Source organism: Moschus berezovskii, chromosome 27 (genome assembly GCF_049115385.1).
Source record: "Moschus berezovskii isolate FMDL1 chromosome 27, NW_MosBer_1.0, whole genome shotgun sequence".
Taxonomy (NCBI): Eukaryota; Metazoa; Chordata; class Mammalia; order Artiodactyla; family Moschidae; genus Moschus; species Moschus berezovskii.
In genome coordinates, this window is record NC_142486.1 from 5,588,898 (window position 1) to 5,613,548 (window position 24,651).

The following is a 24,651-nucleotide window of genomic DNA, read 5'->3' on the forward strand; positions in this document are numbered from 1 at the left end:
TCCAGAAGTTGGTTCTGAGAGAGTGTGGCTCTTGACCTGTCTTGCCTGGGCATCTGATTATATATGATTTTCTTGTTGACTCTGTTGGATGTGGACAGTCAACTGGTTTCGTTTTTAACTGTGTTTAAACTGTGTTTTTAACTGTCTTTTTCTACTCAGCATCCTTGGGGCCTACAGCATGGATGTGATTACTAGCACATCATTTGGAGTGAATATTGATTCCCTTGGCAACCCACAAGATCCCTTTGTGGAGCATGCCAAGAAGATCTTAAGATTTGATATGTTTGATCCATTTATTCTCTCAGTAGGTAAGCGTCCTACTACATTTCTTTTTCTGTATTCTCCCTCCGTCCCTTCTTCCCTCTTCCTCCTTCCCTCCCTTCCTTCCTTCTTTTTCACAGGTTTATTGAGATATAATTCACATACCATTGGTTCACCCATTTAAAATATACAGTTCAATGGTTTTTACATCCTAACCGTCCATCAACGAATAAATGGATAGGGAAAATATGGTGTGTACACACACACACACACACACCAGAATACTATTCAGCCATGGAAAGGAAGGAAATCATGCCATTTGCAGGAATGTGTCTGGACCTCAGTGGAGGGTATTATGCTCAGTGAGATAAGTCAGATAGAGAAAGACAAATACTTATATGATGACTCAAAAGAAGAAATCCAACCTCACAGAAAAATGATGTCAAATTTTTGGTTACCAGAGACATGGTTTGGGAGATAGAATTGGATGATGGTGGTCAAAAGGTACAAATTTCAGTTATTCAGTTCAGTTCAGTTAAGTTCAGTCACTCAGTCGTGTCCGACTCTTTGTGACCCCGTGAATCACAGCATGCCAGGCCTCCCTGTCTGTCACCAACTCCTGGAGTTCACTCAAACTCATGTCCATCGAGTCGGTGATGCCATCCAGCCATCTCATTCTTTGTCGTCCCCTTCTCCTCCTGCCCCCAATCCCTCCCAGCATCAGAGTTTTTTCCAGTGAGTCAACTCTTCGCATGAGGTGGCCAAAGTATTGGAGTTTCAGCTTCAGCATTAGTCCTTCCAATGAATACCCAGGACTGATCTCCTTTAGAATGGACTGGCTGGATCTCATCAATACTCCTGGTGTAGTTTGCTTATAGCTATCCGGTTGTCTCAGGACCACTTATTGAAAAGCCTGTTTTGTCTCCATTAAATGGTCTTGGAAACATTTTCAGTGTTCAGTTGACCATAGGCATGTGGGCTTATTTCTGGTCTCAAAACTATTCCATAAATCTGAATGTCCATCCTTAGGCCACTACCACATTCCCTTGATTAATGTAGTTTTATGGTAAGTTTTGAAATCAGGAAATGTGAGTCTTTATAACTTTATTATATTTTTTCAGGAATGTTTTGTTTTCAATGAAAGTGAAAGTCACTCAGTTGTGTCTGACTCTTTGCAACCCCATGGACTATACAGTCCATGGAATTCTCCAGGCCAGGATACTGGAGTGGGTAGCCTTTCCCTTCTCCAGGGGATCTTCCCAACCCAGGGACTGAACCCAGGTCTCCCTCATTGCAGGCGGATTCTTTACCAGCTGAGCCACAAGGGAAGCCCAAGAATACTGGAGTGGCTGTCCTATCCCTTCTCCAGTGGATCTTCCTAACCCAGGAATTGAACTAGGGTCTCCTGTATTACAGGTGGATTCTTTACCAACTAAGCTATGAGGGAAACCCTGTCTTCTATGAGCCCCTTGCAATTTCATATAAATTTAATCTAACATAGTCAGAGTCTTCAAAGAGGTCAGCTAGAGTTCTGATAGGGAATGTCTTATATCCGTCAATTTACCATTTTGACAATTGTAAATGTTCTGATTCATGAATATGGCATGTTTTTCATTTACTTACATCTTCTTTAATTTAGTTCAACAAAGTTTTGTGGTTTTCAGAATGTAAATTTTAAATGTCTTATTTTTTCCTATTCTACTCTTTTTGATTATTGTAAATGAAGTTTTTTTTTAATGTCACTTTCAGATTACTTTTTGCAATGTATAGAAATACAATTGATTTCATATTTTAATCTTGTATCTTGAAACCCTGCCAAACTTGTTTATTCAGGTTTTTAGTTTTTATAATATAACAGGTTTTTAGTGGCTTCCTTAGGATTCCATGTATTCAAGATCGTGTTATCTGATTATATAGAGTTTTAGTATTCATTTCCTATATGGATATATTTTATTTAATTTTCTTGACTAATTCTGGTTAGAATGTCAGGTACACTTTTGGGTAGAAGTGGTGAAAAAAACTTCCTTGTCTTAATCTTAGAGAGAAGCATCCAGTTTTTTCACTATTAAGTATTAGCGTTAACTATGGGTTTATGTAAGTTGATGAAAGTGAAAGAGGAGAGTGAAAAGGTTGGTTTGAAGCTCAACATTCAGAAAACAAAGATCATGGCATCTGGTCCCATCACTTCATGGGAAATGGATGGAGAAACAGTGGAAACAGTGTCAGACTTTATTTTTTTGGGCTCCAAAATTACTGCAGATGCTGATTGCAGCCATGAAATTAAAAGACGCTTACTCCTTGAAAGGAAAGTTATGACCAACCTTGCTAGTATATTAAAAAGCAGAGACATTACTTTGCCAACCAAGGTCCATCTAGTCAAGGCTATGGTTTTTCCCGTAGTCATGTATGGATGTGAGAGTTGGACTGTGAAGAAAGCTGATCGCCGAAGAATTGATGCTTTTGAACTGTGGTGCTGGAGAAGACTCTTGAGAGTCCCTTGGACTGCAAGGAGATCCAACCAGTCCATTCTAGAGGAGATCAATCCTGGATGTTCATTGGAAGGACTGATGCTAAAACTGAAACTCCAGTACTTTGGCCACCTCATGCGATGAGTTGACTCACTGAAAGAGTCTGATGCTGGGAGGGATTGGGGGTGGGAGGAGACGGGGACGACAGAGGATGAGATGGCTGGATGGCATCTCCGACTTGATGGACATGAGCTTGAGTGAACTCTGGGAGTTGGTGATGGACAGGGAGGCCTGGTGTGCTGTGATTCATGGGGTCGGTCACAAAGAGTCGGACACGACTGAGCGACTGAACTGAACTGAACTGAAGTTGTTATCTATGGGTTTTTTTCATAGATTCCTTTTATCAGGTTGATGAAAGACCCTTCTGTTCCTGTTTACTGAGAGTTTTTTTTAATCACAAGTGTGTATTGGATTTCTGTCACATGCTTTTTATGCATCTATTAGATAATTATGTAGTCATTGTTTATTACTCTATTGAAATGGCGTATTATACAACTTTGTATTCCTGGGATAAAGTGCACTTATATATGATGTGTACATCTTTATATATGTTAGTAGATTCAGTTTGCTAATAGGTTTTTTGAAGATTTGTGTATCCGTGGTCATAAGACACATTGGTCTGTAGTTTTCTTTTCCTCTACTATGTTACTCTGTTTCTCACACCAGGTTAATACTGATCTTGAAGAATGACTTTCAAAGTATCCTGTCTTCTTCTATTTGTTGGATGAATTAGTGAAAAATTGGTATTAATTCTTTAATTATTTGAGTAGTATTCAGCATTGAAACCATCTTGACCTGAGCTTTGTCAAATTGTGGGTAGTTTCTTTATTATCAAATCAAACTTTGTATTTCTTATATGTCTATTCACATTGTCTCTTTCTTTTTGAGTAGTTTCTGTTTAATATTTTTTCCACTTAATTTGCTTTATTTGAAGGATAAATACTTTACAATATTGTGAGATTTTTGTCATCCATCAACATGAATAAGCCACAGGTATACACGTCTCTCCATCATCCTGAATCCCCCTCCCACACCTCTGTGCACCCTATCTTTCTGAATTATTCCAGAGCACCAGCTTTAGGTGCCCTGCTTCATGCATCAAACTTGCACTGGTCGTCTATTTTACATATGGTAATGTACATGTTTCACTGCTGTTCTCTCAAATCATCCCATCCTTGCCTTCTCCCATTGAGTTCCTAAGTCTCTTCTTTACATCTGTCTCCTTTGCTGGCCTGCATGTAGAATTGTCAGTACCCTCTTTCTAAATTCCATATATATGCATTAATATGCAGTATTTTTCTTTCTTTTTCTGACTTATTTCACTCTTTATAATAGGCTCCAGGTTCATCCACCTCATTAGAACTAACTCAAATGCATTCCTTTTTATAGTAAGTAATATTCTATTGTGTATTTGTACCCCACTTTCCATATCCATTCATCTGTCGATGGCCATCTAGGTTGCTTCCTTGTCCTAGCTATTGTAAATAGTGATGCCGTGAACATTGGAGTACGTATTTCTCTTTCATTGCTTGTTTCCTCTGGGTGTTTGCCCACCAGGGGATTGCTGGGTCGTATGAACTATTCCCAACTTTTAAAGAAATCTCCACACTATTCTCCATAGTGGCTGTACCAGTTTGCATTCCCACCAACAGTTTAAGAGACTTTCCTTTTCTCCAAACCCTCTCCAGCATTTATTGTTTGTAGACTTTTTGTTAATGGCCATTCTGACTGGTGTGAGATGATACCTCGTTGTGTTTTTGATTTACACTTCTCTAATAATGAGTGAAGTTGAACATCTTTTCATGTTTTATTAGCCATCTGAATGTCTTGAAGAAATGTCTGTTTAGGTCTTTTGCCCAGTTTTTTATTGGGTTGTTCATTTTTCTGGTATTGAGCTGCATGAGCTGCTTGTATATTTTGGAGATTAATTATTTGTCAGTTACTTCATTTGCTATTATATTCTTCCATTATGAGGGCTGTCTTTTCACCTTGCTTATAGTTTCCTTCATTGTGCAAAAGCTTTTAAGTTTAACTAAGTCCCATTTGTTTATTTTTGTTTTTATTTCCATTACTCTGGGAGGCCAGTCATAGAGGATCTTGCTGTGATTTATGTAGGAGAGTGTTCTGCCTTTGTTTTCCTCTAGTTATAGTTTCTGGTCTTATATTTTGGTCTTTCATCCATTTTGAGTTTATTTTTGTCATGAATGTGAAGTCAAGTGGGCCTTAGGAAACATCACTAAAAACAAGCTCATGGAGGTGATGGAATTCCAGTTGAGCTGTTTCAAATCCTAAAATATGATGCTGTGAAAGTGCTGCACTCAATATGCCAGCAAATTTGGAAAACTCAGCAGTGGCCATGGGACTGGAAAAGATAAGTTTTCATTCCAATCCCAATGAAAGGCAATGTGAAAGAATGCTCAAACTGCCCCACAATTGTACTCATCTCACATGCTAGCAAAGTAATGCTCAAAATTCTCCAAGCCAGGCTTCAGCAATACGTGAACTATGAAATTCCAGATGTTTAAGCTGGATTTAGAAAAGGCAGAGGAACCAAAGATCAAATTGCCAATATCTGCTGGATCATTGAAAAAGCAAGAGAGTTTCAGAAAAACATCAATTTCTGCTTTATTGACTATGCCAAAGCCTTTGACTGTGTGGATCACAATAAATTGTGGAAACTTCTGAAAGAGATGGGAATACCAGACCACCTGACCTGCCTCTAGGGAAATCTGTATGCAGGTCAGGAGGCAACAGTTAGAACTGGACATGGAACAACAGACTGGTTCCAAATAGGAAAAGGAGTGCGTCAAGGCTGTATATTGTCACCCTGCTTATTTAACTTCTATGCAGAGTACATCATGAGGAATGCTGGGCTGAAAGAAGCACAAGCTGGAATCAAGATTGCCGGGAGAAATATCAATAACCTCAGACATGCAGATGACACCACCCTTATGGCAGAAAGTGAAGAAGAACTAAAGAGCCTCTTGAAAGTGAAAGAGGAGAGTGGAAAATTTGGCTTAAAGCTCAACATTCAGAAAACCAAGATCATGGCATCCAGTCCCATCACTTCATGGCAAATAGATGGGGAAACAGTGGCTGACTTTATTTTTTTAGCTCCAAAAACACTGCAGATGTTTTTAACTCCAAAAACACTGCAGCCATGAAATTAAAAGATGCTTGCTCCTTGGAAGAAAAGTTATGACCAACCTGCTGCTGCTGCTGTTAAGTCACTTCAGTCGTGTCCGACTCTGTGTGACCCCATAGACGGAAGCCCACCAGGCTCCCCCATCCCTGGGATTCTCCAGGCAAGAACACTGGAGTGGGTTGCCATTTCCTTCTCCAATGTGTGAAAGTGAAAAGTGAAAGTGAAGTCGCTCAGTCGTGTCCGACCCTCAGTGACCCCACGGACTGCAGCCTACCAGGCTCCTCCATCCATGGGACTTTCTAGGCAAGAGTACTGGAATGGCTTGCCATTGCCTTCTCCGATGACCAACCTAGACAGCATGTTAAAAAGCAGAGACATTACTTTGCCAACAAAGGTCTGTCTAGTCAAGGCTGTGGTTTTTCCAGTAGTCATGTATTGATGTGAGAGCTGGACTGAAAAGAAAGCTGAGCACCGAAGAATCGATGCTTTTGAACTGTGGTGTTGGAACAGACTCTTGAGAGTCCCTTGGATTGCAAGGAGATCCATCCAGTCCATCCTAATGGAGATCAGTCCTGGGTGTTCATTGGAAGGACTGATGTTGAAGCTGAAACTCCAGTACTTTGGCCACCTGATGTGAAGAGCTGGTTCATTTGAAAAGACCCTGATGCTAGCAAGTATTGAGGGCGGGAGGAGCAAGGGATGACAGAGGACGAGATGGTTGGATGGCATCACCAACTCAATGGACATGAGTTTGGGTAAACTCCAGGAGTTGGTGATGGACAGGGAGGCCTGGCATGCTGCAGTCCATGGGGTTGCAAAGAGTTGGACACAACTGAGTGACTGAACTGAACTGACTGTGTTCAGTTCAGTTCAGTTCAGTTCAGTCGCTCAGTCGTGTCCGACTCTCCGCAACCCCATGAATCACAGCACACCAGGCCTCCCTGTCTATCACCAACTCCCGGAGTTCACTCAAACTCATGTCCACAGAGTCGGTGATGCCATCCAGCCATCTCATTCTCTGTCATCCCCTTCTCCTCCCGCCCCCAACCTTTCCTAGCATCAGAATCTTTTTCAGTGAGTCAACTCATCGCATGAGGTGGCCAAAGTATTGCAGTTTCAGCTTTAGCATCAGTCTCTCCAATGAACACCCAGGATTGATCTCCTTTAGAATGGACTGGTTGGATCTCCTTGCAGTACAAGGGACTCTCAAGAGTCTTCTCCAACACCACAGTTCAAAAGCATCAATTCTTCAGCGATCAGCTTTCTTCACAGTCCAACTCTGACATCCATGTTAGAAATGTTCTAATTTCAATCTTTTACACATAGTTGACCAGTTTCCCCAAAACCACTATTGAAGAGACTGTCTTTTCTCCATTGTATATTTTTGCCTCATTTGTCAAAGATAAGTTGTCCACAGGTGCGTGGATTTACCTCTGTACTTTGTATTTTGTTCTACTGATCTATATTAATTTCTGTCTTTGTGCCAGTACTATACTATATTGATGACTGTAGCTTTGTAGTATAGTCTTCTCTGGTGGCTTAGACCTTTCTTAGGAAAGAATCTGCCTCCAGTGCAAGAGACCTGGGCTCAGTTCTTGGGTCTGGAAGATCCCATAGAGAAAGAAAATGTCACTCCACTCCAGTATTCTTGCCTGGAGAATCCCATGGACAGAGGAGCCTAGTGGATCTATAGACCACGGGGATCTATAGATCAAAAAGTTGGACAGGACTGAGCAACTAATGCTTTCACCTTCTTTCAATATACTCGGGAAAGTTGATTCCTCCAGTGCCCTTCTTCTTTCTCAAGAGAGCTTTGAAAGCATTTCCTCTAAAATCAAGAGAAGACAAGGGTCTCCACTCTCACAATTACTATTCAACATAGTTTTGGAAGTCCTAGCCACAGAAGTCAGAGAAGAAAAAGAAATAAAAAGAAATCAGATTGGAAAAGAAAAAGTAAAACTCACACTCTTGGCAGTTGACATGATCCTCTACATACAAAACCCTAAATATACCATCAGAAATGAATATAGTGAAGTCTCGGGGTATAAAATTAATGCACAGAAATCCTTTGCATTCCTATACACTGACAGTGAAAAATCAAGTCAAAACGTGAAATTAAGGAAAGAATCCCTTCATCATTGCAACGAAAAGAATAAAATAGATAGGAATAAATTTACCTAAAGAAATAGAAGACCTGTATACAGAAAACTGTGAAACACTGATGAAAGAAATCAGAGATGACACAAATCAGTTCAGTTCAGTTCAGTCGCTCAGTCGTGTCCGACTCTTTGCGACCCCATGACACAAATACCATGTTCTTGGATTGGAAGAATCAATACAGTATAAATGAGTATACTATCCAAAGCAATCTATAGATTCAATGCACTCCCTATCAAACTACCAACGATATTTTTCACAGAACTAAAACAATAATTTCACAATTTTTATGGAAGTATAAAAGACCCTGAATAGCAAAAGCAATCTTGAGAAAGAAGAATGGATGAGGAGGAATCTAACTTCCTTTTTAATAGAAAAATTCAGATTGTCTCTTTCTTTTTGAGCTAGTTTCTGTACTTCATGTCTTTTAAGCAATTTGTCCACTTCCTCTAAGTTATCTAATTTATTGGTGAACCTTGTTCCTGGTATTCCTTTATGGTCCTTCTCACTTTTAATGTCAGGAGCAATCTCTCCTCTTTCACTGTGATGCTACATATTTGAGTTTTCTCATTCTCTCTCTCTCTCTTTTTTTTTTCCGATCTAGCTTAAAAGGGCTTTCCTGATAGCTCAGTTGGTAAAGAATCAGCCTGCATTGCAGGAGACTCTGGTTCAATTCCTGGGTTGGGAAGAGCTGATGTAGAAGGGATAGGCTACCCACGCCTATATTCTTGGGTTTCCCTTGTGGCTCAGCTGGTAAAGAATCCACCTGCAATGAGGGAGACCAGGGGTTCATCCCTGGGTTGGGAAGATCCCTTGGAGAAGGGAAAGGCTACCCACTCCAGTATTCAGGTCTGGAGAATTCCATGGACTCTGTAGCCCATGGCGTCGCAAACAGTCAGACATGATGGGGAAGATCCCTTGTAGAAGGGAAAGGCTACCCACTCCAGTATTCAGGTCTGGAGAATTCCATGGACTCTGTAGTCCATCGGATCGCAAACAGTCAGACATGATGGAGCAACTTTCAATTCACTAGTTCTTTTCAAAGAACCAGGTTTTGGTTTCATTGATTTTCTCTATTCTTATTCTCTCTATTTCATTAGTTTCTGCTCTTATCTTTATTACTTTCTTCTAGATTCAGGTTGAGTTTGCTCTTCTTTTTTCAGTGAGTTAGGGTAGAAAGTTAGGTTCATGACTTGAGATTTTTGATCTTTTTAAAAGTAGGCAGATATAGCCTTAAACTTTTCCATGAGCACTGTTTTTCCTACATCCTGTTCTTTTTGGTAAGTAATAGTTTCATTTTTCTTTATTTCAAAGTAATTCCTGGTTTCAATTTGATATAGTATATAGCTCATTGGTTATTTAGGAATTTAATTCCCATGTATTTGTGAGTTTTCCAATTTTAGTTTATTGATTTTTAACTTAATTCCATTGTGATTGAAAGACATACACTGTTTTATTTCTATCTGGAATGGTTTTATGCACAGAATGATTAATTAGAGTAGCAGACTATAGTGTGGTTTATCCAAAGAGACCCTAATCCAATAGGTTTAAAACTATGAAATTGAGGAATGTAATCCTGTTTCCTTGATCATTCCAAAAGGCAGAAAGGACCACTGATTTCACTACTATAGTGATGGCCCCATAGTGGACTTGGCCTTGCTCAGTCATTGGCTTGGAAGTCGGAGCAAAGGTCATAGTGGGAGTGATTCTGGTTGAGAACCCTGGTATCTTTCTTTGATAGAGCAAATTATACTTGCTGTGTAAATTTTGAATTTTTACTGTGCTTTTCTTTTATATTTTCTCTACAGTACTCTTTCCATTCCTTATCCCAATCTTTGAAGTATTAAATATCAGTATATTTTCAAAAAGTGTTGTGAATTTTTGGACAAAATCCATAAAAAGAATAAAAGAAAGTCGCCTCAAAGATAATCAACAGGTAAAATCTAGTGGCGGTTACATGAGGGTGTCCGCTTTTTGAAAATTTTTTTGTGTACTTTTCTGCAGTTTTTAAAAGATAGGTAGAGAAGTATAGATTTTAGAACTGGGGAGTTATTAATATATCATTGTGGAGGGATGAGTGAGGTGGAGGTTGGGGAAGAAATAAGAAAGTGAGCCAGAGAGTGATGTTTAAATTTAATAGTAGGCATGCGTATTAGTATGTCATTGCATACATATTGTTGAGATAAAAGCTTTACCACTTTCATTCAGTAAACTGTTCTGTTCAGTTCAGTCGCTCAGTCGTGTCCAGTAAACTGTTAAAGGATAAGAATTACTATTTAACAGTGATTTTACTGATATTATAATTTTCCCACGTGTTATACTGGTAAAGAATCCACTTTGTTTCTAAGACTCCTATTTTATAGGTTATGCAATGGAAAGCCCCACCAGTCAGTTGGTGGAGTGAATTCTGTGTTAAACTGGAGCCCTCTGCTAGTCTGGCGTGGGCAGGGGTCTTCTCTGGGTCAGGAAGCTGCAAGCTGGTTAACCTACCTTTGCTTCCATGAGGCCTGAGACACAAGCTTGTCTGCAGGTCTGGGGACAGAGGGTTTCATATCCAGGATGTCACTGAAGACTGTATAGAGTTCTGAAAGGGTCAAGGCCTTGAAGATGCATCTGTAAAGTCTGCCAATGTAATTTGCAAATGTGAGGGGATTATTTTGTGTGGTAATTCATTAGGAATTAAAATTGGAAGGAAAAAAAGGATCCAAGTCATGGACTTTCTCCTGAACAAACAGGTGTGACAGGAGAGACAGCAGGCAACTCTTGGGCAAGGAAGCTATTTCAAAAGCCAGAGAAACCAAAGATCAGAAAGAGTGAGAACCAAAAAGCACTGACATGATGGCGGGTTTCTCTCTGGGAAACATCATGTTCTCCAAGGTCTGTAGGTGAATGTTAGTTCACTGAGGACTCAGGGAATACTAGTCAGACTTCTGCTCTTTAAGGGGCCATACTCTCAGGAAAGAGGTTAAATACTGCACTCCTGATTTGTCTATGACTTCACAAGTAACTTTTTTTCATAGAAATTCTTTCTGCCTACAGCCACGTGTGGATTTTCTTCAGCTGATGATTAACTCCCAGAATTCCAAAGAAACAGACAATCATAAAGGTAACCAAGGAGAGCTTCAGAGGGGCCACAGTGGGGAGACACAGAGGTTGGGGGCAGTTCTGAAAATGTGCAGGAAGTTTTCCAGGCAGATGGGAATTTAGGCCAAATTGAAGAAAGACACTTGTGCAGAAAGAAAGAGCAGACTGTGGTACTTCCAGGAAGTTTGCAAGCACAACTTTGTTCAGAGCTCGAAGGGCAAGTGTAAGAAGGATGTCATGCCCAGAAGTCAGTTATGATGTGGATTACTTACAGATGATCCTCTGGGGAGCTTGGTTCCAATATCAGTTCTCAGGCTCCACCAGACCCACTAAGTCAGAACCTCTGCCTGGAAATTTGCATCAAGCCTTCATCCCTTCATTCATCAGGGGATACATTGCCCCAGTGTTGGTGACCTTAACTTGGAACACTTTTAAACTTGTGTTCACCAGCTTACTCTACTGTAATTTTTTTCCCTTTGTTATTAACATGTAACTTGTGGGAGAAGCCTTTGAGACTGTAAATATTCTGTTCCTCTTCAAATTGTCACCCACTGGTTTTATCATTCATGGATGGTTTTTGACTGAAATGATTGTTACTATGATGGTTACAACATGATGCCTTTCGAAAGCCATGAGCTGATGTTCTTTCATAGGGAGAGCTTCTCCATTCTCCCCCAACCATTTATTTATTTATATCAGTATAATTTCATGTATAGCTAACTTACTCTCTCACATCACTCTTCATTTTGATTACAAATTTGCTCAGATTTGTCCACTGGAGCCCTTTCAAGTGGGCTCCTATATATATTTTACTTTTTTTCTTCTTAGACATTTTTTTCAATAGGCCACTTTTTTTTTAGCAGAAATTAAAAAATCTTAATTGAGTGAAGAATACAGAGTTTCCCAATATGCATTCTTCCCCCACCTACACATAGCCTTCCTCTATATCTGAAGTCCATACTGGAGTGATACACTTGTTATAATCAATGAACCTACATTGATACATTATTATCACCCAAAGACAATAGTTCACACCTGGGTCCAATCTTGGTATTGTACATTCTATGGGTTTTGATAAATGTATAATGATGTGTGTCCATCACTGTCATATATAGAGTATCCCGTATCCTTTTCATTTATCATTTTCCAAGAACTTCCTCACTTCCTAATGCAAGGCATTCCAGCTTTCTCTTCTATTTCCCCTGGAGTCAGCCATTTCTCTAAGAAGTTCTGGTTCCATTTAGTGAGAAATGGCATTTAAAACCCAAAATTTGGGTTCTAGGAATGCTCATTGCTTCTAGGGTTTCTTTGCTTCTAGATCCTCTCAGTGGGCAATTTTCAGAACATCAACTATTTTTACACAAGTGTATAAATAAAAAAGATTTCTGTTTCTACCCCAAATCATTGACGTAAACAGGCTGTGTCTCTCTCAAACAAAAAGACCCTGATGTATTTTAATTCCATGACATGAATACTCCTATATGATTAATTTGAAACAACCAGTGGATTGATAACCATCTCACAAAATTATGAAATTTATAAAATTAGTTCTTGAAAGCAGGGATAAACTGACTCCAGCCCATTCTCAATATGTCTGTTTATACACCTACTTATGTCTGTCTATTATTATCATCTATCATTTTTATAAGTACATGATTCAATACAACATTCTGTGATGAAGGAAATATTCTATATCTGCTCTGTAGACATAAGTGTCTGTTGAGGACTTGACATGTGACTAGTGCCACTGAAACCTGAATGCTAAATTGTATTTAATTTTAATCAATTAAAACTTGAAGAATCATATATCAGACAGCACAACTAAACGTTGAGTATTATGTGGTTCATGCTAACTGGGGAAAGAATTTGATGGTTGAATTTATCCACAATAGCATCATAGATATCATCACTGGAGAATTAGAACTTTGTAGATCTTCATTTCACTCATTTTATATTGCTTTTATTGTTAATGACTTGGTTGTGGCAGGTACCGCATTGAGTTGAGTGCTCTGAGTAACAAAGACCCTACCTCAGTCCCATCAAATAGCTGAGACCCTGAGCATGCTTGGTCTCTCAGGAGAAAATAAAAATGGAGACCGGTGTATAATCACAGGGCTGTTTGGTAAGAACAAAGAAGAGCAGAAAGAGGGTGTGTATACTGAGAGGATGACCTTGAGGCCAGAGTTGAATCAGCATTGCTAATTCTACTCCCTGGACCCAATTTTTCTGTATTTCACACTGGCCTATGTCCTTATCTGCACACATTCTTTCTCCTGCTATTTTAATGAAATGATTAGACTAAGATCATCACACCTCTTCAAGTTTTTTGTTGATTTCTGTAGCTTCTATACATATCTCGATCATCCCCTTGAAGACTTGTGCCCCAGGTCTCCTATTACCTGATGCCGCTCAAGGGCAAAATCCATGCTTCTCAGGCTACACTGTACACATACATCTCCACATCTCATTAAAGTTCAGATATTGTTTCCATAGTTCTAGGATGGGATGTGAGACTCTGAATTTGTATTAGGCTTCTAGATCCTGCTCATGCTGCTGGTCCATGGACCACTCTTTGAGTAACAAGAGTTTAACTGTAGCCCAGCATTGTACTCTTATGTTCCTGGAAATAAGTTTTGATAAAATATAATTCAATTTCCCCTATTATACAGCCTTAGTATCGTAAATCTCTTTAAAAAATCAAGCTGCACCTTAACTAGAATAATTTAAAGTATTCTAGGAGGGAATGCTACTCCATTTTACTTGGAGCTAAATTTCTTTTACTGTTCTCTAAGGGATATGCTGATAACAATGTAGATGTTAGACAGAAGTGCTATCTTTTGGAATTACCCAACTGTGTTGGTGGGGGCATGGCATTGCCAGCAACAGATGGCCAAGAATAGTATAGACTTTGGAAAAACTGGATTAAGACAGTTCTTGGCTTTTTCTGGGCTTTGTGAGGCAGACACAGAGTGGAAATCACTCTCAGTTTGAGTCTGAATTACTTTTACATGATTCCCCTAAGGGTTTGGGAGTTCCAATGGAATGTCTCATCATCTAAACTGTGATTTTTACATTGCCATGTTTTATCTAAAATGTCTTGACTTTCTCTTTAGCTCTCTCTGACCAAGAACTCATAGCCCAAAGTATTATCTTTATTTTTGGTGGCTATGAGACCACCAGCAATACTCTTTCCTTCATTATGTATGAGTTGGCCACTCACCCTGATGTCCAGCAGAAGTTGCAGGAGGAGATTGATGCGACTTTCCCCAATAAGGTGAGTGATGATACCTGGAAAGAGGGGGAGAAGGTGAAGCCTTCACATGATTGTCTTCTCTTCACTTAGGAGGTTTTTGCCCAAAGCATAGGCATCAAATCATTTACCTCCATTCCCAGGTGGTGCAGTGGAAAAGAATCCAAACTAACAGTAAGCACTTATTTCTCTGGTGTCTGCATTTGTTGTTGTTTTGTCCCTAAGTCATTTTGGACTCTTTGCGACTCCATGGACTGTAGCACACCAGATCTCCCTGTTCCTCACTATCTCCCAGAGTTTGCCCAAGTTCACGATGTCTGCATATTTATCTATTGATATTCGCTGGACTTGCTATGGTCTAGGTGCTGGCTGATCTATCCTGGCCTTAGATAAGCGGTTGGACTGACTCAACATGTCTCAATCTCCACATGTCTGCTTCTCAGGGCAATGGTAGATGTCATGAGCAAGAAGCCTAATCCAGTGGGTGACTTTCAAAACTGCTAGCATTACACTTAGCTAATATTCCACGGGTTCAAAGTGAGCCACCTGACCAACTTGAGTCAGAATTGGAGGGCATCGCAGAGTTAATGGCAAAGGAAATGGACATAATAAATGGTGGAGAATTGGGACCATTAAATCAGTCTTCTCCCCTGTGTAAACTACAGACTAGGTGAACCCTGGTTGCCAAGAAAGGATATATGGTAGGAAACAGAGGACACGAGTATGAGACCTGACTGGTTTTGAACCAGTCTTATGACCTTTCAGAATCTTTGGTCCTTCAGATACTTTGTAGGACCTGCATAAATTAGAGATGATATTTCTTCTCTGGTAAACCCCATATTGGGATTCTTTTGACTACAAGAAAATCAAAAGGTCCCTAATAGACCGAGGCTCACTAAGGCACTGCATTCTCTTCTTTTTATAAGAATACTTATAATAACACTACTATTGGCCAAAATGTGCTTCTTACTTTATATGTCTGTTCTAAAAACTTTCTATTTATAAATGTATCTAATTTTGGAGAAATTATTAGTCAGGAGAGGTTATTCCCCACTAACAGACAAGTCTTGGAATTCAGGGGCTTTCATAGCAAAGGTTTACTTCAACCTATGTCTACACATGCAACATGGATTGTTAGTGGAGGATGGAGTGGGCAGCTCTGCTCTGCAGTGTCACTCAGGAAAACCAACTCAAAGCTTTCACCATCTTGTAGCTGCCTTATTTGGAACATGAGACCTTCTTGTCATCTGTGGGATAAGGAACTCAAGAGTTGTTTACTGGGTTTTTAAATGATTTATCTCTGAACTGACATAATCACCTCAGTTCACAGCCTGTTGGCAAAACTAATTTGTCCATAACTTCAAGTGGGATGGGAAACATGTGGACTACATGGATGCTGGGTGAGCAGTGAATGTCTCTGCTACACGACCCTATGGAGGGTCAGCTCCATCTGTCTCCAAGTAACATATGAGAAACCTGAGCTACAGGGAAATGAAATACTTTCAAACACTAGTTGTGTACGTTGTTATAACCAAGTTAAGCTGTGATATAGGGTGTTCACTCCTGAGCCACTCTTACCTTCTACAATGTTGCTCCTTAAATATAACCCCACGTGACAGCCATGTGTCACCCCTAGTGGTCTCAGATCTCAGCCAAAACTGGAGTTGTTTGTGGTGTGCTTAAAGCTGGCCCCCGGGGCTGGAGTGACTTGTTTAGACCTTTAGACCTTAGAGTCTCACCCACAAGGATAATTGGAGACTCTTCTAGCAGCATAAGTTGGGGTTCTGATCCTCTTGTAACTTCCCTGCATCTGAAATTGTGTTCTCATTCATACTCTTCATTTGCAGATTTTGTTTAGAAAGGAACTCATTTCTCCCCTGATTATTTATAGAGTTTTCATATATTGTTTCCAGACTGTACATGTATAGAAGAGAATGAGCAGTCAGGAGTCTTCCAACTAAGAACCTTCATGGTGAATAGGGGATTTGCTCTTTTACATGTTCTCTCCTTGGTACAGATGTGTGGCCTCACTTTTAGAAAGAAATGGTGACTTTGGACTTTTTCACTTAAAAGTAAGGGTTCTAGTCTATTGGTCATGTTTACTCTCATGAGAGATAAAATACACTCTCTGTCAGCAGTGGCTACAAGACTCGAAAAGGTCAGCTTTCATTCCAATCCCTAAGAAAGGCAATGCAAAAGAATGCTCAAACTACCACACAATTGCACTCATTTCATATGCCAGTAAAGTAATGCTCAAAATTCTCCAAGCCAGTCTTCAACAATATGTGACCCATGAACTTCCAGATGTTCAAGCTGGTTTTAGGAAAGGCAGAGGAACCAGAGATCAATAGCCAACATCTGCTGGATCATTGGAAAAGCAAGAGAGTTCCAGAAAAACATCAATTTCTGCTTTATTGATTATGCCAAAGCCTTTGACTGTGTGGATCACAATAAACTGTAGAGAATTCTGAAAGAGATGGGAATACCAGACCACCTGACCTGCCTCTTGAGAAATCTGTATATAGGTCAGGAAGCAACAGTTAGAGCTTGACGTGGAACAACAGACTGGTTCCAGATAGGAAAAGGAGTACGTCAAGGTTGTATATTGTCACCCTGCTTATTTAACTTATATGCAAAGTACATCATGAGAAACGCTGGGCTGGAAGAAGTACAAGCTGGAATCAAGATTGCCGGGAGAAATATCAACAACCTCAGATATGCAGATGACACCACCCTTATGGCAGAAAGTGAAGAAGAACTAAAGAGCCTCTTTAGTGAAAGAAGAGTGAAAAAGTTGGCTTAAAGCTCAACTTTCAAAAAACTAAGATCATGGCATCTGGTCCCATAACTTCATGGCAAATAGATGGGGAAACAGTGGAAACAGTGGCTGACTTTATTTTTTAGCTCCAAAAACACTGCAGATGGTGACTGCAGCCATGAAATTAAAAGACGCTTACTCCTTGGAAGGAAAGTTATGATCAATCTAGACAGCATATTAAAAAGCAGAGACATTACTTTGCTAACAAATGTCCATCTCATCAAGGCTATGGTTTTTCCAGTAGTCATGTGTGGATGTCAGAGTTGGACTGTGAAGAAAGCTGATCGCTGAAGAATTGATGCTTTTGAACTGTGGTGTTGGAGAAGACTCTTGAGAGTCCCTTGGACTGTAAGGAGATCCATCCAGTCCATCCTAAAGAAGACCAGTCCTGAGTGTTCATTGGACATGTTGAAGCTGAAACTCCAGTACTTTGGCCACCTGATGTGAAGAGCTGACTTATTTGAAAAGACTTGATGCTGGGAAAGATTGAAGGTGGGAAGTGAAGGGGACGACAGAGGATGAGATGGTTGGATGGCATCATCCACTCAATGTACATGCTGCTGCTGCTGCTAAGTTGCTTCAGTCATGTCCAACTCTGTGCGACTCCACAGACGGCAGCCCACCAGGCTCCTCTGTCCCTGGGATTCTCCAGGCAAGAATACTGGAGTGGGTTGCCATTTCCTTCTCCCACAATGGTCATGAGTTTGAGTAAACTCTGGGAGTTGGTGATGGACAGGGAGGCCTGGCATGCTGCAGTCCATGGGGTTGCAAAGTGTCGGACACGACTGAGTGACTGAACTGAACTGAACTGATAATCTGTGGTGTTTCACACTGTTTGGACACTTGCCCCGATTTTCTCCCATTGTCATGGATACTGCATATCTCAATGGACACTGAGAGGTCAAACAACATGATAGTAATGTCTATAAATACTAAGTTCCTTTACAATTTAAATTATTCCCTGGAGCTCCTAACATTTCAATAGGTCTACATAGTTGGTGTTGGTGGTTGATCTGATACCTTAATTTATCAAAATCTTTTTCTTCTCTTTGTAGGCTGCTCCGACCTATGATGTCCTGGCACAGATGGAGTATCTTGACATGGTGGTGTATGAGACTCTCAGAATGTTCCCAATTGCTGGTAGACTTGAGAGGGTCTGTAAGAAGGATATGAAAATCCATGGGGTGTCCATTCCCAAAGGGACAACAGCAACAGTGCCAGTCTCCATCCTTCACAAAGACCCAGAGCTCTGGCCAGAACCAAAAGAGTTCCGTCCTGAAAGGTACAAGACCCCAGGGAAGGGGATCCTCTCTGATCCAGTTGCTCAGAGTGTATTCTGATGACTCTCATTATGGATGACAAAATATGTGACTGTACAATCATTTTTTTAAATTTATTTTTTATTGAAGGATAATTGCTTTACAGAATTTTGTTGTTTTCTGTCAAACCTCACCATGAATCAGCTATAGGTATACATATATCCCTTCCCTTTTGAACATCCCTCCCATCTTCTGACCCATCCCACCCCTCTAGGTTGATACAGAGCCCCTGTTTGAGTTTCCTGAGCCATACAGCAAATTCCCACTGGCTATCTATTTTACAGATGGTAATGTAAGTTTCCATGTTACTCTTTCCTTACATCTCACCCTCTCCTCCCCTCTCCCCGTGTCCATAAGTCTGTTCTCTATATCTGTTTCTCCACTGCTGCCCTGTGAATAAATTCTTCAGTACCATTTTTCTAGATTCTGTATATATGCATTAGAATATGATATTTCTCTTTCTGACTTACTTCACTCTGTAAAATAGATTCTAGGTTAACCCACCTCATTAGAACTGTCTCAAAGGCATTCCTTTTTCCAGCTGAGTAATATTCCATTGTGTATATGCACTACAACTTCTTTATCCATTCATCTGTCAGCGGACATGTAGGTTCTTCCATGTTCTATTGTAAATAGTGCTTCAGTGAGCAATGGGATACATGTGACTTTTTCAATTTTGGTTTCCTCAGGGTATATGCCTAGGAGTGGGATTGCTGGGTCATATGGTGGTCATATTCCTAGGTTTTTAAGGAATCTTCGTACCGTCTTCCATAGTGGCTGTATCAATTTACATTCCCACCAACAGTGCAAGAAGGTTCCCTTGTGACTGTACAATTATTTTATTTTACCTCTTTTTATTGTTAAATGTCTTTTCTTTTTCCAAGAATGCTATTTGATTAAAACTTTACCAACCATAAACTAAAAAAAAGAAAAAGAAAATTTTAACTGTGTGCATTCCTAAAACCTTAAGCTTTGTGGTTGTTTAGTCACTAAGTCATCTCTGATTCTTTATGACCTCATGAGCTGTAGCACACCAGTCTCCTAGTCCATGGAATTTTCCAGGCAAGAAGACTGGAGTGGGTTGCTATTTTCTTCTCCAGGGGATATTCCTGACCCAGGGATAGAACCCAGGTCTCCTTCATTGGCAGGTGGATTTTTTACACTGAGCCATCAGGGAAGCCCAATACCTTAAGATAGACCTCGTTAATAGTGCAATGTAAGTCCTGCGGACATTTTTCTATGCATATACAGACAGTTAAAGCTTAGAATGGCATTATCTATAGCTTTATTTTTTAATTGCTTACTGTATTTAACAGTAAATTATAAATGGAATTCTATGTTTTTAAATATATATATATGATTGTTACACCTGCTATAATTTACTTAACAGCTATATTATTTTAGGTGTATTGGTTTTTATTTCCTTTAAGTCTTTCTGTTTGTTCTCTTTAGCTCTTTGAATCATCAGTAACATTCCCACATTTTCATTTCTTTAAGCATTGGCTGCTGTTTCCTCTATTATTATTGTGGGACTGTAGGCTGAGGACCTAGCGGTCTCATCCCAGGTGGTTCCAGCAGCCTCAGTGAGGACGTAGGAGACATAGGTGGCCTGGTTCTGTCTGTGGCTGTAGACCTGGGCCAGCTCCCTTTTGCCTCCATGCTTTTTGACCTTCCAAAGAGACGTCCTCTGCTCTCTATACATCTAGACACCCCCGTTGGAGAGGTTAAGCATTGTCTTCTGGGAATTCAGAGCCAGGTTCTTTGGGCACATATTGGACTCTGAAAAGAGTTGATGCTCTCCCAATTTTTTATGCTGAGCAAAATTTGGATTGAATATTTTAGGGCACTATCTGGGATCTAGCATTTTATGAGCCCCTGACTATAAGCTCTGTGATGGCAGGGACTGTGTCTTGTTCACCCTGGTGTCCCTAGTGCTAGCATAACCTGTACCCATAGCATTGTTGAAAGAAGAGTCAGAGTCCACCAAATCCTCTGTTTTGGACCAGGGAAACTTTGTGTCTGCCTCAAGCTCAGTAACTTCCCCTCCTGCAGCGTCAGGAACCTGGAACCAGACACCACTCACTGTACTTCCCTTTGATTCAATCAGCTGTCAAGCAGAGAGGTAGTGCTCACCTGTGTGTGTCAGGGTCTGGTCCAGGGAGCGAGAAGTCCAAATGTTAAAGCCAATTATAAAGAGTTTTTGACATATACCCAGTACAGTTTATAGGCACAAATTTTATGAAATCATGTTTAATGGATCTATATGTGTCCATTCCCTGCTCAAAAGACACCGACTGAGGTCTGCAGCACTCACATGCTGCCCTTTGACTAATTCTGCATGTATCTAAAGTTACATTATCTATATTCTTCCAGAATATTTTTTGTAATAGAGACTTTAAAAAGTATACACAAGCGTAATGCCACTATCACGTCTCTAAATCCAAATATCAGAGTCAAATTTGAATAAAGCAGAGGTCTAGCTATCAAGGACTTTATAGGTTTGCCGAACAGATAGACAAGGAAATCAGTATTGAACCAGAGTAGAATAGAGTCATATGCCCTCATAAATCTACTAAACTCAGCATCCTCTCTGTGTGGGAGAGAGAGGCACACATAAACAAGAGCAGGGGAAGGGAAAACAATTGAAAGCTAACAATTTAAATATTCAGAGATGCTTCTCCTACTTCCTTCATCTCTGAGCACATGACCAATGTCAGTGCTTACGGAGGCAGGAACCCACTCTTCTTTCAATCAGTCTCATTTCCTAACTGCCTTTCAGAGCGTGAGCATCTCACCATCCTGAATGTAAATTTCATATTTAAAGATACATTTTCTTTAAACAGTTTTCATCTCAAAAGCTCACCAGTTTGGAAAACTCCTCTGGGGTCCATTGAATGGGAAGGCCCTGGGGTTTGCCTTTCTCACAGCAAAATCACCACAGCAGGATTCAGTCACTCGCCCACAGGAGTCTCCCTTGTGCTACTGGTTGAGGGTTTAAGTTAAAACCTCACACCTGGAGCTCCAGTGATTTTTCGGTTTCATTCACTTGTTTCATCTGCTGTTGTGGATCCAGGTTCAGTAAGAAGAACAAGGACAGCATAAATCCTTACATCTACCTGCCTTTTGGAATTGGACCCCGAAGTTGCATTGGCATGAGGTTTGCCATCATGAACATGAAACTTGCTGTCGTCAGAATCCTGCAGAATTTCTCCTTCAGACCTTGTAAAGAAACACAGGTTAGCCATTCACTATCTGCATAAACAATGTTTTATTGAGAATTTTTTAACTGAGATGTATCTCTCTGTGTCTATAAGGTTGTGAATCTATTCAAATAATAATTTAGTTTACTAGAAAAGAGAATCTGCCTGAATCCATCTATGACCTTTAACTGTCTTTCATCCCTGGAGGGCTAAGTCTGTGGCTTCATGAAGACCCAACTGTAAAGTCATCTAGAGTCAAGGCAGTTAGCATGACATGACGATACAAAGTCAGTGAACTTGAGCAACTTTTAAAATTTGCTTTCAGTTCCACTGGAAGGAAGGAAAAGGTCGTACAAAGTCATGAGAGCAGTGGTGACCATGTCGTGACTTTTCAGTGATGCCCTTCTCCATGGGAACTTATAGAAGCTCTCCTGACAGTGACTCTCAGCCACTATTTGTATGAAGAAATTACTGGGGAGCCATATCCCGATTCTGAGGTCATCTCAGACTCTCTCATTCCCCCAGAGTGTGGTGTTGAGAGCACCCCCACTGATCCTCTGTGCAGCCACAGTGATCCCTGAATGAAAGCATTTCTGCCAGATGGGAAGGGCTCCCACAGCCCCTCACCTTCCAGGAATCCTACTGCCATCCAGCTGGGCTCCCTTTACATTCTCAGAATGACTGTGTCCTTCCTGTCCACCCTACAGTCCGTTGTCCCCCTTCGAGTTCCAGTCCAGTCCCGAGCCCCTCCATGCAGCCTCCCCATCCAGGCCAGAGCCCACTCTCCCCTCTGCTGTGTTTACAGGTACCGCAGGCTGGCGTCATGGGTCCTACCACCTGACAATACTTTGACCCTGAACCAGCCAGTTTGGTTCTTGTTTCCTTTGTACCTAAGAGGGTCTTTAACTCTGTCCCCTCATTTTATTCCTTCCATAAACTCCCAGTGCTGCCTTGACATCATAGGGCAAATGTTTAAGGAGTGACTTGCAGTTGGTTAGAGCTCTTGGACACAAATACGGGAGAGTTTGAACTTTAAAAATTTAACAAATGTCACTTGTGTGCTTGCTTGTTTTATGTGTGTCTGTGTGTCTACCTGCAGGGAAAATGCATACCATTTGAAAGTTTAAAATAACAATTTGTTACAGTTATAGAAAGACCCTGAATCTCTCCACTGAGGAGCACACAGAACAGTTGGCATTGATTCATCTCAAGTATAGCCCTAAAATAAGGCTTATTTCTAGGAGTCATACATTTAATAAGCAGTGGCTCCCCTTGAGTAGCTTTCTCAGGGAAGAGGAGGATGGAGATATTTCCATTTTACTTGCAGGCATCTGTGTGGGCGTCCTGTAAGTGTGTACACACAGGGGACTCAGCCCTGAGAGAAAGGGGGCCTTGGGAACACCTGGGAAGGGCAGATGCCCCTGCAAGCTCCACCCAGTACCCTATGGGCTGAGGCTTCTCCCTCACCCACAGCTTCTTGCTTGTCCTTCAGTCAACTAAGGTTAGAAGGTCACTCTGTTTGTTCCCCCAACCCAGAAGAAGTGACTGGATGAGAACGGGGCTAAAAATCTCAGACAAAACACTTTAGGTTATCAGAACTTCACTGTTTGCACTGTACTTGGAACCAGAGGATGTTTAAAAAAACATGCATAATGCTTCATAGGCATCGTGCTCAATTGATATTTTGTCCAAGAATGATGCCTGAATGCTTTCACTATCCAGTCTTGACATAGCTTACAGAATAATTACAAGGAATCAAAGGTAAAGAGGGGAAACTGGATGAAAGTGATCAATAAATACAAACTTGTGGTCATAGATAAATAAGTATGACTATCATGGAAAACACAATGATTATAGTTGACATTTTTATATAATAGAAGAGAGTAGATCCTAAAAGTGCTCAAAAGAGGAAAACAGTATTTTTTTCCTTTTCTGTCTCTTATGAGTGGTGGATGTTAACTAAACTTATTGTGGTAGTAATTTCACATACATGTAAGTCAAATGTTTTTACGGTTAATCACTTATATATCAGTAAAAGAGGAATTAAAGCAATTTTTAAAAGTAAAAAGTGAGTACTAGAAATGACTTTATGCCCATATATTTTATAGCAATAGTTAAATAGTCCAATTTTCTGAAAGTCATAAACTGTTAAAGTTTAATCAAGGAAAGATTGACAGCCTGTCTGTCCCTATAGCTATTAAACACATTGAATTGGTAGTTTAAAAAAATCAAAGATACATGATGCTAAAAGTAGCTTGTCCATTGTTGTAAAGCATTGCTGTCTGTAATGTGTCTTGCCTATTTTGCTTCTGTTGTTGGAGGTGCTTCATTCATTGGTTCTCTTAACTGTTGCAGATCCCCTTGAAAGTGAACAGTCAAAGATTTTTAAGACCAGAAAAACCCATTGTTTTGAAGGTTGTGCTCAGAGATGAGACCATAAGTGGAGCTTGACTTCCCCTAAGGACCTGGGCTTTGTTCTTCAAGGAGCTGTGTCCCAGAACTTCAAGGAACTTGATTTACTTTGTGATAAAACTCAGAAATAAAGATGGGCTTCACCTATTGCACTTGCTGGATGACTAGGGTATCTGCACATTTGTTTAGCTTTCTCAGTGTCTGTGTGGTGTTATATATTGTGTAATGTGAAAGAGGTGACTAATGAGGGTCAGATATGTACACTCAGCTTATCTGATTCTCAGAGGACCATCTGCACCCATGCCCAGTTAGTAACATCTACTCCTCCAGAGCACTGATCAAGAAAGAAAATGTCTCAACAGTTTTATCAGCGAATTAATGAAAACAAGAATTATTGTGGTGACTGAAGTTCTGACATATTTTAATAAATCACGTTTTATTTTATATATTTCAAACCGAATATTCTACATATTCTAT

General features: G+C 40.3%; 1 protein-coding gene across 1 annotated transcript in view; it reads left to right on the forward strand.

The window, feature by feature from the left end:
• LOC129545715 (cytochrome P450 3A24-like) overlaps nt 1-24,213 on the forward strand; it is a 41,317-nt gene extending 17,104 nt beyond the window's left edge. The window contains exons 7-13 of the mRNA XM_088833001.1: nt 160-308; nt 9,900-10,027; nt 11,131-11,197; nt 14,289-14,449; nt 18,299-18,525; nt 21,636-21,798; nt 24,118-24,213. Of these exons, the coding sequence (XP_088689127.1) occupies nt 160-308; nt 9,900-10,027; nt 11,131-11,197; nt 14,289-14,449; nt 18,299-18,525; nt 21,636-21,798; nt 24,118-24,213 (991 nt within the window). The remainder of the gene's footprint in view (nt 1-159; nt 309-9,899; nt 10,028-11,130; nt 11,198-14,288; nt 14,450-18,298; nt 18,526-21,635; nt 21,799-24,117) is intronic.
• The last annotated feature ends 438 nt before the right edge of the window (nt 24,214-24,651 follow it).